Source organism: Schistocerca americana, chromosome 2 (assembly GCF_021461395.2).
Source record: "Schistocerca americana isolate TAMUIC-IGC-003095 chromosome 2, iqSchAmer2.1, whole genome shotgun sequence".
NCBI lineage: Eukaryota > Metazoa > Arthropoda > Insecta > Orthoptera > Acrididae > Schistocerca > Schistocerca americana.
This window is the reverse complement of record NC_060120.1, coordinates 613010034-613028145: the sequence shown is the minus strand read 5'-3', so window position 1 is coordinate 613028145 and position 18112 is coordinate 613010034. Positions and strand designations below refer to the sequence as shown.

General features: G+C 38.9%; 1 protein-coding gene across 1 annotated transcript in view; it reads right to left on the bottom strand.

Annotated features, from left to right (window-relative positions):
- Positions 1-289: 289 nt before the first annotated feature.
- The window catches only part of LOC124594248 (brachyurin-like), a 39996-nt gene continuing 22173 nt past the window's right edge, over positions 290-18112 (bottom strand). Inside the window, exons 5-7 of the mRNA XM_047132612.1 lie at positions 13569-13667; positions 2866-3005; positions 290-509 (exon numbers count right to left, since the gene is read on the bottom strand). Of these exons, the coding sequence (XP_046988568.1) occupies positions 336-509; positions 2866-3005; positions 13569-13667 (413 nt within the window). The 3' untranslated portion in view covers positions 290-335. The remainder of the gene's footprint in view (positions 510-2865; positions 3006-13568; positions 13668-18112) is intronic.

Here is an 18112-nt window from a genome sequence, read left to right as displayed (position 1 = left end):
TTATACTATACTGTGTACCCACAATAAACGAATTTCGTTACTTGCTCTCCTTCCTGGCGCTACAGCTTTATGGATCAGTTTGTTCGGTTTATTGTTGTGCAAATTGTTTCTCTTTTCAAGTGTGTGTGTGTGTTTCTTTCGAATGTCACAAACAGTCCAAAGCGTGCCAAAGTTCTGTAAATATACCAAAGGTGTACTGTTGTCAGGAGGAGACTCTACTAGCGAAGGTGGAATTAAGTTCATACAACCATAAGCACGAACTGAATTTATTAGCATCCACAATATCATGTGTGTCACTCGCACGTGCTAGACAGCTCCGTCGTTGGCGCCCCATCTCACGAGATGGTGACGCCGGCATTCTCGCTGATCCAGTCGAGGAAGGCTGTGACGCGCATGAAGACGTCGGGCTGGCCGGACTCACAGTCGTTGGCCGTGCCCCACGAGACGACCCCCACCACCAGCGGCTCGCCGTCCGACCCAGTCACCGCCAACGGGCCACCGCTGTCGCCCTGTAACCAGAAAGGTCGGCTGTTCATGTCTGCAGATGCAGACTCCTTAACTACCACTATCCACTTCGTATAATCCAAATCATGAGTCATCTCTGACGGACATTTCTACATCTCCATCAACAAATTCGAAACTTCACTCAATCCAATAGAAGCCATAGTTCTTCATGCACTCTTAAATTCCATTTATACTAATAGCAACCGAACTAGAATTGTACCTTACAACCCTGGCCGCTGTCGATATTGCAATTTATAATTCTCATAGGAACCTCAACTACATTACTATGAATTTAATCCGACACCTTCAGAAAATCACACAATGGTATATGCTGCGAAATATCAAAATTAACACAAATGAAACCGAAGCAGTCAGATGTACATTACAATGAAGAACCCATGCTGGACTTCAGTTGTATGATACTGCTATGCCAATACTTCCAATGGTGACAATAACGTCACCGTGCGGGATTAGCCAAGCGGTCTAGGGCGCTGCTGTCATAGACTGTGCGGCTGGTCCCGGAGGAGGTTCGAGTCCTCCATTGGGCATGGGTGTGTGTGTTCGTCCTTACGATAATTTAGGTTAAGTAGTGTGTAAGCTTAGGGACTGACGACCTTAGCAGTTAAGTCCCATAAGATTTCACTCACATTTGAACATTTTTGAACAATAACATCGTGTCAAGCCTTGACTCTCATTCTGCTTGGAAATTTCATATTGCTAAAACAACGCAATGTTGTTTTTCCAACTTTACTCCACGATGAGAGGAGAAACATTATCTATAAATAAAAAATTAATGCTATGGAATATATATCTCAACGTATGGATGCAAACTATAGATCACTCCCTATGACGTCGACATATTCTACAGTCAAGTCCTACAAAATAAAACCCTCACAGTATTACCGCCACCCCCACGGTTCCAATCAAACCAACGTATTCAGTCCATATCAGTGCAGTGATTAGCACAGTGGAGTAGAATTTGGGAGGTCGACGGTTCAAATTCGCTCCCGGCCGTCCAGATCTGCATTTCCCGTAATTCCCCTAAAGCGTTCCACGCAGATGCCGGGATGGTTCCTTTGAAAGGACACAGTTGATTTCCTTCCCTGTTTTCGAAACAATCGGAGCTTGTTATCTGTCCCTAATGAGTTTGTTGTCGATGAGATATGAATATCTGATTTTTCTTCTTCCTTATATCTCATCATTTATTGGGACAAAAGCCACAGTGTTTTCCAAAAAATCTGCTGTCTCCCTTCACTAGGCTAACAGCTTCTCTTGCCTCTGTTAAAAATGCCTTCAATCAAACCTACTGAATCAACCACTGTTGCTTTAGATTCTGTATCTATTTCTCTTTCTAATGACTTCGTGTCATTATTATGTCTCCCCATAATAAGCATTTCGTAAATGTTGTCTCATGTCAGGAACCATAATTTTAATGGGGTTTCAATCATTAAATGTGCTTGAGGCCAATGAAGACTGCGGTCGTCTGAAAATACAAACAATATTTTCTCCGAAAACTGCAACACAGCAATGATATTTGTGAGAGAAGTGAACATTGTAGTACAGTCTGGGTACTTGAGAATACACACGCGATCAGGATTACGGAATAATACTCAGTCTTTGAGAATTCCGTATGATATGAAGCAGCATGTAATGAGAGTCGAAAAAATAGAGGGTTTTGGGGGGATTTAGCTTACGAGACGTGAAGTACTCTGATTAATTGTCAACAGCAATTTTGCTCAAACGTTACAGCACTTTTGGAATCATGTGGCAGTCGGAGCCCGTGTATCCACAAATTAAACGCAGCTGTAAAACAACATGTCCAGCGTCTCTTCTAGGGAACTAATTTTTATAGTGGAACGAAAACCACTTACGTATTGCATGTAAATGACAAATCTACACGGATATTGTAGAAAACTCGGCCGATGGTAATCCAAAACAGCGGCAGAAACTAGCTTTCTTACACGGACATTAATTCACGCTCGCATTCCTTGAGGTAGCAAAAGAAATCATAGCAGGTTGACATGTGCCAGATATCATTTGATCTTCCTTAAATTTATAACAAGGAAACGTTAGAGCTCCATATTTTTCCAAAATGGAATACCTCGTTCTTACGCGTTTAAAGGGTGTAGAGCAAACTCACGGCCATATCGGGACTGATTTGTATGAGGGAAGTAATTTTAAGAGGAGAGACTACTTAAATAGGCGACGACTGTGTCGGTGGTGGAGGCGAATCTGTGAAGAATTTAATGAAAACATGTGGCGAATGGTGTGGAATGTATTTCTGTAGTACCTTCTATAAACTTTCTGGTTTAAGAAAATGTCCCTTACTTTCCGAATGTTCTTTGTGGAACTTATACTTACATAGCAAGTATGCTGGCCATTAGTGCCCATTGCACAGATCGCATTGGAATCGACAAGTTCACCGTATATAGCCTGGCAGTCTGCGTTATCCCAGATCTGTACATCAGCGTATTGAAGATATCCAGCAACAGTCCATGCATCTGGAAACAAGGTAAAGAGTGCAAATGTGAATACGTCAGCATGACAACTTCACTTTCTAGGACATGCGAATGTATGATATAATAAAATGAGAGTTTTTATCTTCTCCAAGCGGTACTTAAAATTTATTGTAAATCATTATATGAAATTATTGGGCATTGCCTCGCAGAACTTATGTTAAGTCTCTGAAAGCAGTGTTATTTACATTTGATGTTTAAAACTATGTATATAGTATTACAACTAAATCAAGTGTAATAAGTCTAGATATAGGCAAAGTAAAATATCCATTTCACTCGTTTACATAATTTTTATTTCCTTCTATATTGCTTTCCGCTGCTCACGTAATGGTACATGACATGATTAGCATCACTATAATGTGAGACGAATTGCAATAGTTTCATTATTCAATTTCATTTCAATGTTTCTTCCACATCACACTTTGAGTTGTGCCATGATCAGAATCTGTAAAATAAAACAGGGAAAGCAACATGAAAAGTCAGTGGTCTTGCTTACAGAACACTCATGAGGTCATTCTAGGATATTGCTCAAATGTGTGGGAACCGTACCATACTAGACTAGCAGAGGTTATTGAATGAGTGCAAAGAAAGGTAGGAGGAATGTTCGAAGCATTCTTTTAGCTATGTGAATGCATCATGAAGATGCTGAAAAGCCTAAATTGACGAACACTCTTAATACGGAAGGGAACTATTCTGCAAAATGCTATTTGCAGTGTCTGTTCTTTGGTTTAGTATATAATGTCTCTAAGATGTGCATACATATTTGAAGACCTGGCACTGCTACGATCAGCAGCTATATGAAACGGAAGAAATATATTCGGAATTGCGAATGCAGTCATAATGCAACTCCATCATTAGTGACAAACGAAAATCTGTGCCAGATCAAAGGTCAAACCCAGATTTCCTGCTTTACATGTGTGGTTGCTGTGGTATCATGTATCGATACCACGCCATGAGAATCATTACATTGGTAATGGAATTGAAAGTTTCCGTTGAATGTCAATAGCGGTCGTGTGGAATCAAGCGGCCCCAGTGGTGTGTGCCAGATAAGCCACATCTTCACTGGCTCTGTACCATGAGCGCCCTCTGCCACCACGATGAAGGGCGGTTGTGTGCAATGACTAAACCCACTCACACTCGGAGCCACATCGCCACATGTCGCTAAGCTAACGCCGGCAGATCTCGGCCCTGACGCCATAGTTCCTGCAGTAGTCTGGAACAACTCATCTATGTTGACATCAGTAGCTGGACTCTATTCTTGTTGCATCATTTGTTATGCATCTTCCTACATTTGGAGACATACAAGTTAAGTAAATGTTCTGTTTGCCGTGTTACTTGTTCCCTAATCATTTCTGGTCTTGTTCAGCTTTCCCACGATGGCAGTTGCCACACCACTTCGTAGCCCACCTCTCCTTACCACTGTGAAGGGATACACAACAATCGCCTTAACCACTTTGGCTGTCCGAGCACTCTTCCATGTACACATGTCTGAAGGACATTGCACAGAACATCGAAAACACAGCATTGCAAACAGTATCACATGCCTAGACAGGCCACAACAATAGTAATGTCTCACTCTGTGCAGGAATCACAGCAATTGTACGAGTGAAGGATATAGACACTCAGTGGCATATGGAAATTTGGGTCAGTCCTGGACACGTGCTTGGATAGCCAAAGTGGTTAAGGCAACTGAGTGCGTAAAGCAGAAAATCTAAGTTTGGGCCCTGGTGTGGCCCAGAATTTCATTTGTCACTAAAAAATTGTGAGTTGCAGTCTAATCGTATTCACAATTCTGAATTCATTTCTCCTATTTCGCGGAAACCTCTCTTCTTATAAATTCTCAAGAACCAGTACATAGATACATGCATACATTCATTAATCCTTGTTCTATAGATCGTGGAAATGGTATTTCATAGTGATGTGGACTGTGTTGCTTTAACGTAAGTTTTCTTATCGCAAAATAATTAATTAATTAATTAATTTTTTACAGTTACTACTTCATATCTAAGAATTCATCTATTGAGTAGGAGTTGTCAATCAGAATTTTTTTTAAATTTGCTTTTAAATGTTGGTTGCCTATCTGTCAGACTTTTAATACTATTTGGAAAATGACCAAAGATTTTTGTGGCAGCTTAATTCACCCCTTTCTGTGCCAAAGTGAAATTTAATCCAGAATAGTGAATATCATCCTTTCTTCTAGTGTTGTAGCTACGTAATTCGCTGTTATTTTTGAATTGGGATGGGTTATTAATGACAAATTTCATAAGTGAATATATATATTGCAAAGGTACTGTGAATGTCCCGAGCTCCTTAAATATTGTAGCTATGCAATTCGCTGTTATTTTTGAATTGGGATGGGTTATTAATGACAAATTTTGTAAGTGAATACATGTATTGTAAAGGTACTGTGAATATCCCGAGTTCCTTAAATAAATGTCTGCAAGGTGATCTTAGGTGGGCTCCAGCTATTATTCTGATTACACGCTTTTCTACAATGAATTCTTTCTCTCTTAATGAAGAATTGCCCAAAAATATGATGCCATATGAAAGCAGTGAATGAAAATAGGCATAGTAGGCTAATTTACTGATATATATATCACCAAAATTTGCAGTAACCCTAATAGTATAAGTAGCTGAGTCTAACTGTTTCAGTAGATCATCTATGTGTTAGTTCCAATTCAATTTCTCATCAATGCACACACCCAGAAATTTTGAGTATTCTACCTTAGCAACAGACTTCCATTCATAGTCTATATTTATCAATGGTGTTAAACCATTTACTGTATGGGATTGTATAAACTATTTTTTTCTCAGAATTAAGTGAGAGTCCAATTTGCAGAGCACCACTTAATAATTTTCTGAAAGACATTACTTGCAATTTCCTCAGCTGATTCTTGCTTCTTGGGTGTGACTACTATACTTGCATCATCACCTTCATGAATATAGAGTGGCAAGTCCTTAATATATATTAAGAACAATAAGGGGCCCAAGACTGAACCCTGGGGACACCATTCTTGATACCTCCCCAGTTAGAGGACTCTGTTGGTTTTTGTAGACTATCTGTACTGTTAATTTCAACCTTCTGGATTCTTCCAGTTAAGTATGAATTAAACCATTTGTGCACTGTCCCACTCATACCACAATACTTAAGCTTATCTATAAGAATTTCATGACTCACACAATCAAAAGCCTTTGAGAGATTACAAAATATCCCAATGGGTGATTTTCAGTTACTCATTGCATTTAATATTTGATCAGTGAAAGCATATATAGCATTTTCTGTTGAAAAGCCTTTCTGAAAACGAAATTGACTTTCTGTTAGTACTTCATTTTTACAAATATGTGATGCTACTCTTGAATACATGACTTTTTCAAGAATTTTGGAGAAAGCTGTCAGAAGTGAGACTGAGTAGTAGTTGTCTGCATCAGATCTATCCCCTTTTTTCTGCAATGGTTTAACAATAGCATGTTTCACTCTATCTGGTAAAATTCCCTGTTTGAGTGAGCTGCTACATATGTGGCTGAGAATCCTACTTATTTGTTGGGAACACGGTTTTAGTACTCTTTTGGAAATGCCATCAATTCCATGTGAGCTTTTACATTTGAGTGAATTTATTATTTTCCTAATTTCAGTAGGAGAGGCGGATTCAATTTCAGTTTTATCCAATTGCGTAGGTACTGCCTCTTCCATATACTGCCTTGCATTTCTAATGAATAGCCGGAACCTATATTCTCTACAACACTGAAAAAATGATTATTAAAAATGTTTCCTACTTCTAACGTCTTGTTAACAAACTTTTCATTGTGTTTGATAGAAATACATTCTTCCTTTGCTCTCAGTTGCCCTGTTTCTCTTTTCACAATATTCCAAATTGTTTTAATTTTATTATCAGATGTGCTAATCTCAGACATAATGCACTTTTTAATAACTTTCCTTAATACAGTGCAGTGGTTTTTATAATGTTTCATTGTTTTGGGATCATTACTCCTCCTAGCTATAAGATACATTTCCCTTTTCTGTTTACAAGATATTTGTATCCCTTTAGTAAGCCATGGCTTTTTACATCGTTTCTTACAATTATGTTTCACTGTTTTCTTAGGGAAACTTTTCAAATATACTCACAAATTTATCATGAAATAGGTCAAATTTTAAATTAACATCATGTTCCCTGTACACCTCATTTCAGTCTAAGTGTTGCAAACTTTCCTTAAAGTTCTGAAGTGTTAAATCGCTAATGGAATGCACTATTTTGGAGGACTGTTTTGCGTTACTGTATGGTGCTGTGCCATATATTGTAACTAGCAGTGCATCATGATCAGACAGACCATTCTTAACAGGAAAAGTTTTTATTTGATTAAATTCATCTTGGTCTGTGAAAATTTTATCTATCAGTGTGGTGCTTTCCTGTAGCACCCGAGTAGGAAAATCAATAACTGATGTCAAATTGCAAGAACCAAATAATACTTCAAGGTCAAGCTTCCTATCTTACTCTTTCAGAAAATCTACGTTTAAATCCCCACAAACAATAATTTGGTTTCCATTGTCTGACAGATAACACAATAGGGAATCCAAGTTTTTCAAAAATAGTTGAAAATTTCCCAATGGGGACCTATGCATGGCTACAATTATAAAAGTGCATTTATTTAGTTTAAGATCACATTTACGTGCTTCTATGTGTTGCTCCATGCAAAATTTTTTAGTTTCCAAATTTTTCACAGTACGACTGATTTTATCGTATATGTAAACTCGTCCTCTCTCCATAGTGTCTCTTCTTACATGGCTGAAACCTTATATCTACCTACATTTACCATTTCCATACCTGTGACTACATGATGTTCAGACAGGCATAGTACATCTATTCCACCATCAGTTTCTAAATCTTCTATACAAACAAGAAGCTCATCTACTTTTTTTTAATCGCCTGATATTCTGAAGAATAGTGAAGAATCTAGAAATACATTGCAATCGTCTGCTTATGGATCCTGTATCATTAATTTCACGACCCTTATGTGAGTGGCATAGGAACAAGCCCTAATATGTAGTACAATTGCAGGTAGTCTGTGTTGATACAATACATTATTACTTGTTCCTTAGATCAGGAATATGACATTTTGTGATGATGTGTGACATGTCAGTTTCACATAACATTTCTTTACTCTACATTACTTTTTTTGTTTACTGTTTTATATCTGAAAGTTCATGTATTGAGTAAAAGGAGTTGTCATTGAGAAATTCTTTTAATGTGTTCTTAAATGCTGGTTGACTATCAGTCAGACTTTTAGTGTTATTTGGTGAGTGACCAAGGACTTTTGTGGCAGCATATGCACTCCTTTCTGTGCCAGTCAGATTGAATACAGAACGCTGAAGATCATCCTTTCTTCTAAGGTTGTAGCTATGTATTTTGGTTTTAGTTTTGAATTGGGATGAGTTGTTAATAACAAATTTCATAAGTGAATATATCTGTTGTCAAAGTACCATAATTTTCGATGAGCTCCAGCTATTATTCTGGTTACACACTGTTGTGCAATGAATACTTTTCCTCTTAATGATGAATAGGTGACGAAAAGCTAACACTTGGTTCAAGAATGATGAAAGAAGGTTGTGTACGTGGAAGAGGCCTGGAGATATAATGATAAGAAAGAAATTTAGGAACCAGGTTTTAAATTGTAAGACATTTCTAGGGGCAGATGTAGACTCTGACCACAATCTATTGGTTATGAATTGTAGATTAAAACTGAAGAAACTGCAAAAAGGTGGGAATTTAAGGAGATGGGACCTGACTAAACTGACAGAACCAGAGGCTGTAGAGAGTTTCAGGGTGAGCATTAGGGAACAGTTGACAAGAATGGGGGAAAGAAATACAGTAGAAGAAGAATGGGCAGCGTTGAGAGATGAAATAATGAAGGCACCACAGGATCAAGTAGGTAGAGAGACGAGGGTTAGTAGAAATCCTGTGGTAGGCGACGATATATTGAATTTAATCGACTAAAGGAGAAAATATAAAAATGCTGTAAATGAAGCAGGCAAGAAGGAATAGAGATCAACAGGAAGTGTCAAATGGCTAAACAGGGATGGCTGGAGGACAAATGTAAGGATGTAGAGGCATATATCACTAGGGATAAGATAGATACTGCCTACAGGAAAATTAGAGAGACCTTTGGAGAAAAGAGAACCACTTGTATGAATATCAAGAGCTCAGATGGAAACTCAGTTCTAAGCAAAGAAGGGAAAGTAGTAAGGTGGAAGGAGTATATAGAAGGTCTATACAAGGGCGATGTACTTGAGGGCAATATTACGGAAATGGAAAAGGATGTAGATGAAGATGAAATGGTAGATATGAAACTGCACCAAGAGTTTGACAAAGCACTGAAAGGCCTAGGTCGAAACAATGCCCCGGGAGTACACAACATTCCGTTACAATTTTTGACAGCCTTGGGAGAGCCAGTCCTGACAAAACTCTACAATCTGGTGAGCAAGATGTATGAGACAGGCGAAATACCCTCAGGCTTCAAGAAGAATATAATAATTCCAATCCCAAAGAAAGCAGGTGTTGACAGATGTGAAAATTACCGAACTATCAGTTTAATAAGTCACAGCTGCAAAATACTAACGCGAATTCCTTACAGACGAATGGAAAAACTTGTAGAAGCCGACCTCAGGAAAGATCAGTTTGGATTCCGTAGAAATATTGGTACACGTGAGGCAATACTGACACTATGACTTATCTTAGAAGAAAAATTAAGGAAAGGCAAACCTACGTTTCTAGCATTTGTAGACCTAGAAAAAGATTTTGACAATGTTGACTGGAATACTCTCTTTCAAATTCTAAAGGTGGTAGGGGTAAAATACAGGGAGCGTAAGCCTATTTACAATTTGTACAGAAACCAGATGGCAGTTATAAGAGTCGAGGGACACGAAAGGGAACCAGTGGTTGGTAAGGGAGTGAGACAGGTTTGTAGCCTATCACCGATGTTATTCAATCTGTATATTGAGCAAGCAGTAAAGGAAACAAAAGAAAAATTCGGAGTAGGAATTAAAATCCATGGAGAAGAAACAAAAACTTTGACGTTCACCAATGACATTGTAATTCTGTCAGAGACAGCAAAGGACCTGGAAGAGCACTTGAATGGGATGGATAGTGTCTTGAAAGTAGGATATAAGATGAACATCAACAAAAGCAAAACGAGGATAATGGAATGTAGTTGAATTAACTCAGGTGATGCTGAAGGAATTAGATTAGTAAATAAGACACTTAAAGTAGTAGATGAGTTTTGCTATTTGGGGAGCAAAATAACTGATGATGGTCGAAGTAGAGAGGATATAAAATGGAGACCGGCAATGGCAAGGAAAGCGTTTCAGAAGAAGGGAAATTTATTAATATCGAGTATAGATTAAAGTGTCAGGAAGCCTTTTCTGAAAGTGTAGCCATGTTTGGAGGTGAAAATGCTACAGAAGAATGCTAAAGGTTAGATGGGTAGATCATGTAACTAATGGGGAGGTACTGAACAGAACTGGGGAGAAGAGGAATTTGTGGCACAACTTGACTAGAACACGGAATCGATTGGTAGGACATGTTCTGAGGCATCAAGGGATCACCAATTTAGTATTGGAGGGTAGCGTGGAGGGTAAAAATCGTAGAGTGAGGCAAAGAGATGAATATATTAAGCAGATTCTGAAGGACGTAGGCTGCAGTAGGTACTGGAAGAAGCTTGCACCGAGTAGAGTAGCATGGAGAGCAGAATCAAACCTGTCTCTGGACTGAAGACCACCACCACAACAACAAAAACAACAACAACAACAAAAGATGATGCTATATGAAAGCAGTGAATGTAAACAGGCATAATAGGCTAATTTACTGACATATTTATCATCAAAAGTTACAATAAACCTAATTGCATAAGTAGCTGAATTCAAACGTTTCAGCAGATCATCAATGTGTTCCTTCCACTTGAATTTCTCACCAATGTACACATCCAGAAGTCTTGAATATTGTGCCTTAGCAAAAGGCTTTGGTTGAAAGTCTGTCAATGGGTTTATACCATTTCCTGTACAGAACTGTATAAACTGTGTTTTCTCATTATTTAGTGAGAGTCCATTTGTGGGGAATCACTTGGTAAATTTTCTGATTATTTACTATTTCCTCAGCTAATGCTTCTTTGATGGCCGTGATAACTATACTTTTATCATCAACAAAAACATCCAGGTTTGCATCTTCATGAATATAGTGTGGCAAATCATTAATACATATTAAGAACAATAAGAGACCCAAGAATGTGGGACACTGCTCTTGATGTCTCCCTAGTTAGAGGACTTTGCTGATGTTTGGAGACTATCTGTACTGTTAATTTCAACCTTCTGCATTCTTCCAGTTAAATAGGAATTAAAACATTTGTGCAGAGGGTCATTCATACACAATACTTATGGTTTTGTAGAAGAATTTCATGATTCACACAGCCAAAAGCCTTTGAGATAACACAGATAATCCCACTGGGTGATGTTCGGTTATTCAGAGCATTTAATATTTTAGTAAAAGCATATATAGCATTTTCTGTTGAAAAGCCTTTCTGGAAATCATTGATTTATACAAATATGTGAAGTTACTCCTTAAAACATTACTTTTTTCAAGAACTTTGGATAAAGTAGTCAGAAGCGAGATTGGGCGATAGTTGTTAACGTTAGATCTATCCCCTTTTTTATGCAATGGTTAACAGTAGCATATTTAAGTTTGTCTGGAAAAAATGCTCTGTTTCAGTAATCTACTACAAACATGTCTGAGATTCCTCCTTATCTGATGGAAACAAGCTATTATTATTCTGTTGGAAATGACATGAATTCCATGCGAGCTTTTATTTTTGAGTGAATTTATTATTTTCCTAATTTCAGCAGAAAATGGCGGCTGCATTTCAGTTTTATCATATTACATAGATATTGCCTTTTCCACACAAAGCCTTGCTTTTTCTGAAGAACAGCTGGATCCTATTTTCTCTACAACACTTAGAAAAGAGTTATTAAAAGTATTTTTCACTTCTGACTTTTTGATACCAAATTTTTCAATAATTCTGATAGAATCACAGTCTATTTGTGCTCTTGGATGCCCTGTTTTCCTTTTACCAGTATTACAAATTGTTTTAATTTTATTATCAGAGGCGCTAATCTTAAACATAATGCACAGGCTTCTGGATTTTTTCATGACTTTTCTTAACACAGTGCAGTAGCTATTATAATGTTCGACTATCTCTGGGTCATTACTCACTTTAGCTACAAGATACGTTTCCCTTTTCTGTCCATAAGATTTTTTATCACTCTAGTAAGCTTCAGCGTTTTAGATGGTTTCTTACTATTACGTTTCACTGTTTTCTTGGGGAAACTATTTTGAAATATGCTCATAAAGGTATGATGGAATAGGTTAAACTATAAATTAGCAGCTGGTTCCCCATACACCTCATAGCAGTCTAATTCTTGCAAGCTTTCCTTAAAATTTGCAATTGTTAGTTCGGTAATTGAGCACGCTATTTTGGAGGACTGTTTACTTTATTGTATGGAGCTATGTCATTTACTTTAACTAGCTCTGCATCATGATCAGAAAGACCATTCTTAACAGGAAAAGTTTTTATTTGATTAAATTTATATTTGTCTATAAAAACAATATTTATCAGTGTGCTGCTTTCCTGTACTATCCGAGCAGTCAAATTGAAAGAACCAAGTAATACTTGAAGGTCATTCTTTCTATCAAGCTCTTTCAGAAAATCTGTGTTTAAATCCCCAAATACAATAATTTGCTTTGTCTGGCAGATAACACAACAAATAATCCAAGTTTCTCAGAAACAGCTGAAAGTTTTCCAATGGTGATCTGTACACAGCTACAATTATAAAAGTACCATTATTTATATTAAGCTTTCGGGCACATGTTTCTGTGTTTTGCTCTAAAAACGTTTTTTAGTTTCTAAATGTTTCACAGTGTGCATATATGCCAACTCTTCCTCTCTCCATAGTCTCTGTTGGTCCATATTGCATATGGGGCCTGAAATGGCATAGTGAAATGCTGTAACTGGTATCCTTCAAAATAAAATAAAATAACATCTTAAGATAACACCCGTTGGTGAATTTCCTTGACATTGACTGACTGTCCATAGTGTCTCCACTTACATGTGCTGAAAAATTATATCCAGCTACATTTACCATTTATATATGTCTGACTATGCGATATTCAGACAGGCATAGTACAACTATTCCACCCTCAGTTTCTAAATCTTCTAAATAAACAAGAAGACCACCTACAGTGTCTTTTAATCCTCGGATGTTCCAATATACTAACATTATTTTTCACTTACTTTTATGAGAATCTTGTGATATTTTAATGTCTCTAGTACCTGCCGGTCTGAGCTTCTCATTAAGCTTAATTTCATTCATTGTTGTATCATTGGATACTGATCTTAGCCTACAAAAGAGGTACTTCCATGAACTTTAGTACCTCTCTCCCCATTAAATATATTTCTATCTGTGATCTACGCAGTGTAGATGTAGATGTAGACGCAGAAGCAGCTCACCGTTGCTGGTGAGTCCCCACCCAGTGACGGTGGCGTCGGAGCCGGCGAAAGTCTCGCTGACCTGCGACCTCGATGGCAGCTTGATAGGCTTCACATAGTCTGCAACGAGAGGCACAAGCAAGCGTTAGATAAAGTACTCAATCTGGCCGTATTCGTCCATGCGAATTATCTGTATTTCTATTGGTTCGTACACAACCAGCAGTATCGTCACTAGAAATGGTCAGGAGAGGAAGCATTTCTCGTTTAAGTTATTTAAAATGAACATTTTCAGATTCTAATAGTGGGAGGAAAACATTATTTGGTAACGTAAACTTGACATAACTAGAGCTACGGAAGAAATATGTTATTTGTAGTAAATGTCTTGTTATTATTTATGTGCGATAGTAATATGATATATACGGTTGTTAATAAATGTATACGGTGCTATCAACAGCTTTGAAACGACTTAGTAATAGCTGCGTCCTTCTAGAAACTTAGTTACAATCATAAACACATTACTTTACTTAACGATTTAACTGAACTGAAAAGAAATTTCACTTTTCATTAACGAGAATCGTGATTGTATGGTTGTGTACTAAACCAGAACTTTTCTACAGTGATAAGTTTACCGTAACTGTAATTAAGGTAGACGGACGGCCGTTCCACGAGAGGGACAACTTCAAATGGTTCAGATGGTTCTAAGCACTATGGGACTTAACATCTGAGGTCATCAGTCCCCTAGACTTAGAACTACTTAAAGATAACCAACATAAGGACGTAACACACATCCATGCCCGAGGCAGGATTCGGACCTGCGAGCGTAGCAGCAGCGGGGTTCCGGACTCAAAATCCCGCCGCGCCCGTCACGTTTTGTGGTCTTCCGTCGTCCACCAGTCCCTCCAACCATGTGGCGACGACTCCCCCCCCCCCCCCCAGTTTAGTATACAGCTGATCGCCCCGTGCTTTACACTCGCTACCACCAATTACACAGAGTATGTGTATTTATTGTATTGGTATGTTTGGACACTCAAGTTACGTCAGACGGTTTATTAATCTGACCTCTGGTTTCCTAGGTTCGCCATTAAAAATGGGGCTCCCTACTACGTGATACGTTTATTCTCGGTTCCGACTTGATTTTTATTGACGAATGCCTTAAACAAAGTTTACAGTCTTTGATAATTTTAGTTCTTCATCTGCAATCAATTTGCACATGGATGTACATGTAGGCCCAATAACTTAATTAACTTCCTCCTCCTCGATTTCTAATCTTGCATCCCTTTTTCCAGGTGGTTTTTCTTTATCCTTGTAGTAACGGGGCTGGTTAACGGATTACGTTTCTCAGAAAGACGCTCTACTGATGATATGTTATTTTATGTTTCTTATATTCTGTTTTAATGTTATTTATTTCATTTAACTACGGTTCTTTTTGCCATATTGCTTCTTCTCCTGCACTATTCGCCCCAATGCTCTGTTCGTTATAATTTATTGACTTCTCCCTCTCATCATAATGTTGGGTTCTGTGACTACGAAATTTGATGGCCTTTCCGTTTGCTAATTATGTGACACTACTGCAAGTACTTTTCATTCAGTTTTATTTTTAGTGGCTATCCTTCTTTTTTAACTTGTATAGAGTACAAGCTTGCTTTATTTTCTATGTACTATCACCTGAAGATGCTGCTTTAACGTATCAAAACCGGTCTTGTGAATAAATTATCAGTTAACATCTGTTAGTGGTTTTATTCAAGTTCCGTTTACCATTGCTTTTCGTCGATTAGTACCACAAATCTATAATTATGGTTGTCATGCTACCAATCTTTGAAAATAAAAATGTCTCAACTGGCCTCTGAAGACGCATCGGTGCCGCCCGACCGCCGTGTCATTCTCAGATCGTAGGCGTCACTGAATGTGGATATGAAGAGGCATATGGGTAGCACACCACACTCCCAGCCGTTGGCAATTTATTTGAGCAGAGCGGCGACTCCTCCAATAGCTCCTCAACTGGCCTCATAAGGGCTGAGTGAAACACACTTGCCAACAGCACCGGACGATTATCCATCCAAGTACTAGCCAAGCCTGATAGCGCTTAACTTCGGTATTCTGGCGGGAACCGGTGTTACCACTGGGGCAACGCAGTTGGCCTCCTAACAATAACCTTTCATAGCAATAATATACATTTTCATGTTGAAAAAGAAAGATTTACACTGTTCAGTGGTTCAAGGCTCTAAGCACTATGGGACTTAACATCTGAGGTCATCAGTGCCCTAGACTTAGAACTACTTAAACCTAACTAACCTAACGACATCACACACATCCATGACCGAGGCAGGATTCGAACCTGCGACTGTAGCAGCAGCGCGGTTCCGGACTGAAGCGCCTAGAAACCCCCGGCCACAGGATTTACACTGTTATGAGGAATTAATACCTTTCAGCCTGGCCACATAATTAAGAGACATGTTTTTAGATAGAGTTTGCTGACATTCAGTAGACCTATAGACACTTAGAGCAAAATTCATCGGCGCATAAGACTTGTCCCTGACAGTTTGAGTCATTTCCTCCGTACTTCACAAATACCAAGGCCACTGTGTCTACTTTGAAATAGTCAGGACCGAAAATTGAACTACTAGCACCTATGATGTACAGAATGTCCACTGTATTTGCGATTAATATTTTACTTCCCATAAGGAAGAAAAAAATAAAAGAAAATGTTACTGCACAAAGTATAGGGTTTTCGCATTAAATTTCCTGTTTCAAAACATTGCAGTTAGAGAACCACTGATTAGAAAGACATCAAATTTGAAAAGCATATTATTGACAGGGGGAAATGACATGGAACACACACGCACAAACACACACGCATATACACACACATGCGCGAAAATTTTACCACAAGGCGACTCTGTAAGCGTCTTTGCGTAAATGCAGTTAGGCAACAAGTGACAGATGAATCGTAACTCAACAGGTGTGGTTTGAGTTGCTCATTACACCAGCCGTACTATTCAGATGTATGACTGCAGAAGTTCGGGAGTCAGCAGTTGTGGCACTCCTAGGTAAGACCGTCCACCATGGCAACATCGTACCACATCAGATGGGAAAAATCGAGATCGAAAAGCCACATAAAAAGCAAAATGTCATTGGCCTTTACCTGCCGTGAGACTGGAGCAAGACACGTTACATACGCTTTCCACCATTTTCTGCAACAAGTTGAAAGTGTGAAACAAGGTATTCCACAACAGATCCGAGTGTCTCAGGGGTCACGTTCAGAATGCGTTGCGCAATGCGTGCCTTCAGTTCAGCTACGTTCGTAACTGGAGCACTGAACACAACATCGTTCAGACAGTCGGAAGTCGCACGAAGTAAGATCAGGTGACCTCGACGGTGAGGGCGTAGAGAAATGACGGCTGATAATTCTAGCGTTTTCGAAATGCCTCTGCAGCAGACGATTCACTGGCTGTGCAATGTGCTGGGGAACGCCATCTTGCATGAAAATGATCTTACCCCACACATCCACGCTGTTGAAGGGTTGGAATGGAACACACATGGCGTTTATCAGTGACGATACAGGCCTCATCTCCTCGAAAAAATACGACCCTTCAACAAACGATGGCGCACGACAGAATCAACTTAGAAGAGTGAAGTAGTACCAAGTTGATTTGCGTGCGGATGTGCGTGCGGACTTTCTGTGTCCATATTCTGCAATTCTGCGTATTGGCATGTCCTTGGAGATGGTAGTGTTTTTCTTCTGTCCACAGAATGGTCCATGGTCATTCATTGTCCACTTCCACGCGAGCAAGAAATTCCAAAGTGATCGTTTGTTTTGCTGGCAGGTCAGCAGAAGGTAGCTTCTGAACTTAGGTGATTTTGTAAGGACAGTAGTGCAGGACATTTTGTAGGATTTTATGCACTGTGGTCTTAGGCATGTCCATTGTTCGGGCAATTCCGTGTGCACTGAATGCTTGTACAGCACCGATCGATCCCTCCTGCAATTCTGTGACCATGTTGTGACACATGTCGGAAGAACTGCTTTCCTCCCTGTGATTACAATGCAATTTTTTTAAAAAAATCCTGTATTTTCGAATTTTGTAATGATTTTCTCTAGACCCGTAGGAGACATTGGACCAATGCCTTTTTCCATACTCTTGAGTGTCTGGAGATTCTGCAGGGCTACTGGCGCATACCCACCGTCCTTGTAAATGAGTTTTACCAGCAGCTGGCGATCCTTCATAGAGACAGTTATGTTGGGCCTTCAGGATGTGTGCCGTGCATCTGTTGGTGTGCTTATTCTGACGCTTATAGCGAAAGCTATTGGTCAAATTTACGTTAAAACTTGTTGGTTCCATGTCGTTTCACCCTGCGTCAATAATATGCTGTTGAAATTTGACTTCACTCTGAGAAGTCGTCTTCGTTCTACAGCGTTTTTAAACGGGAACTGTGATTAAGAGCAACGTGTAACAATTTCAACTATAAAAATATTTAAGAGTATGATAAATCGATAAATTCTGTGTGTCATAGCTCCAAATTCTGTGTATTTTGAGTTACTTTCACTTTGGAGAACAAGGACAAGATCT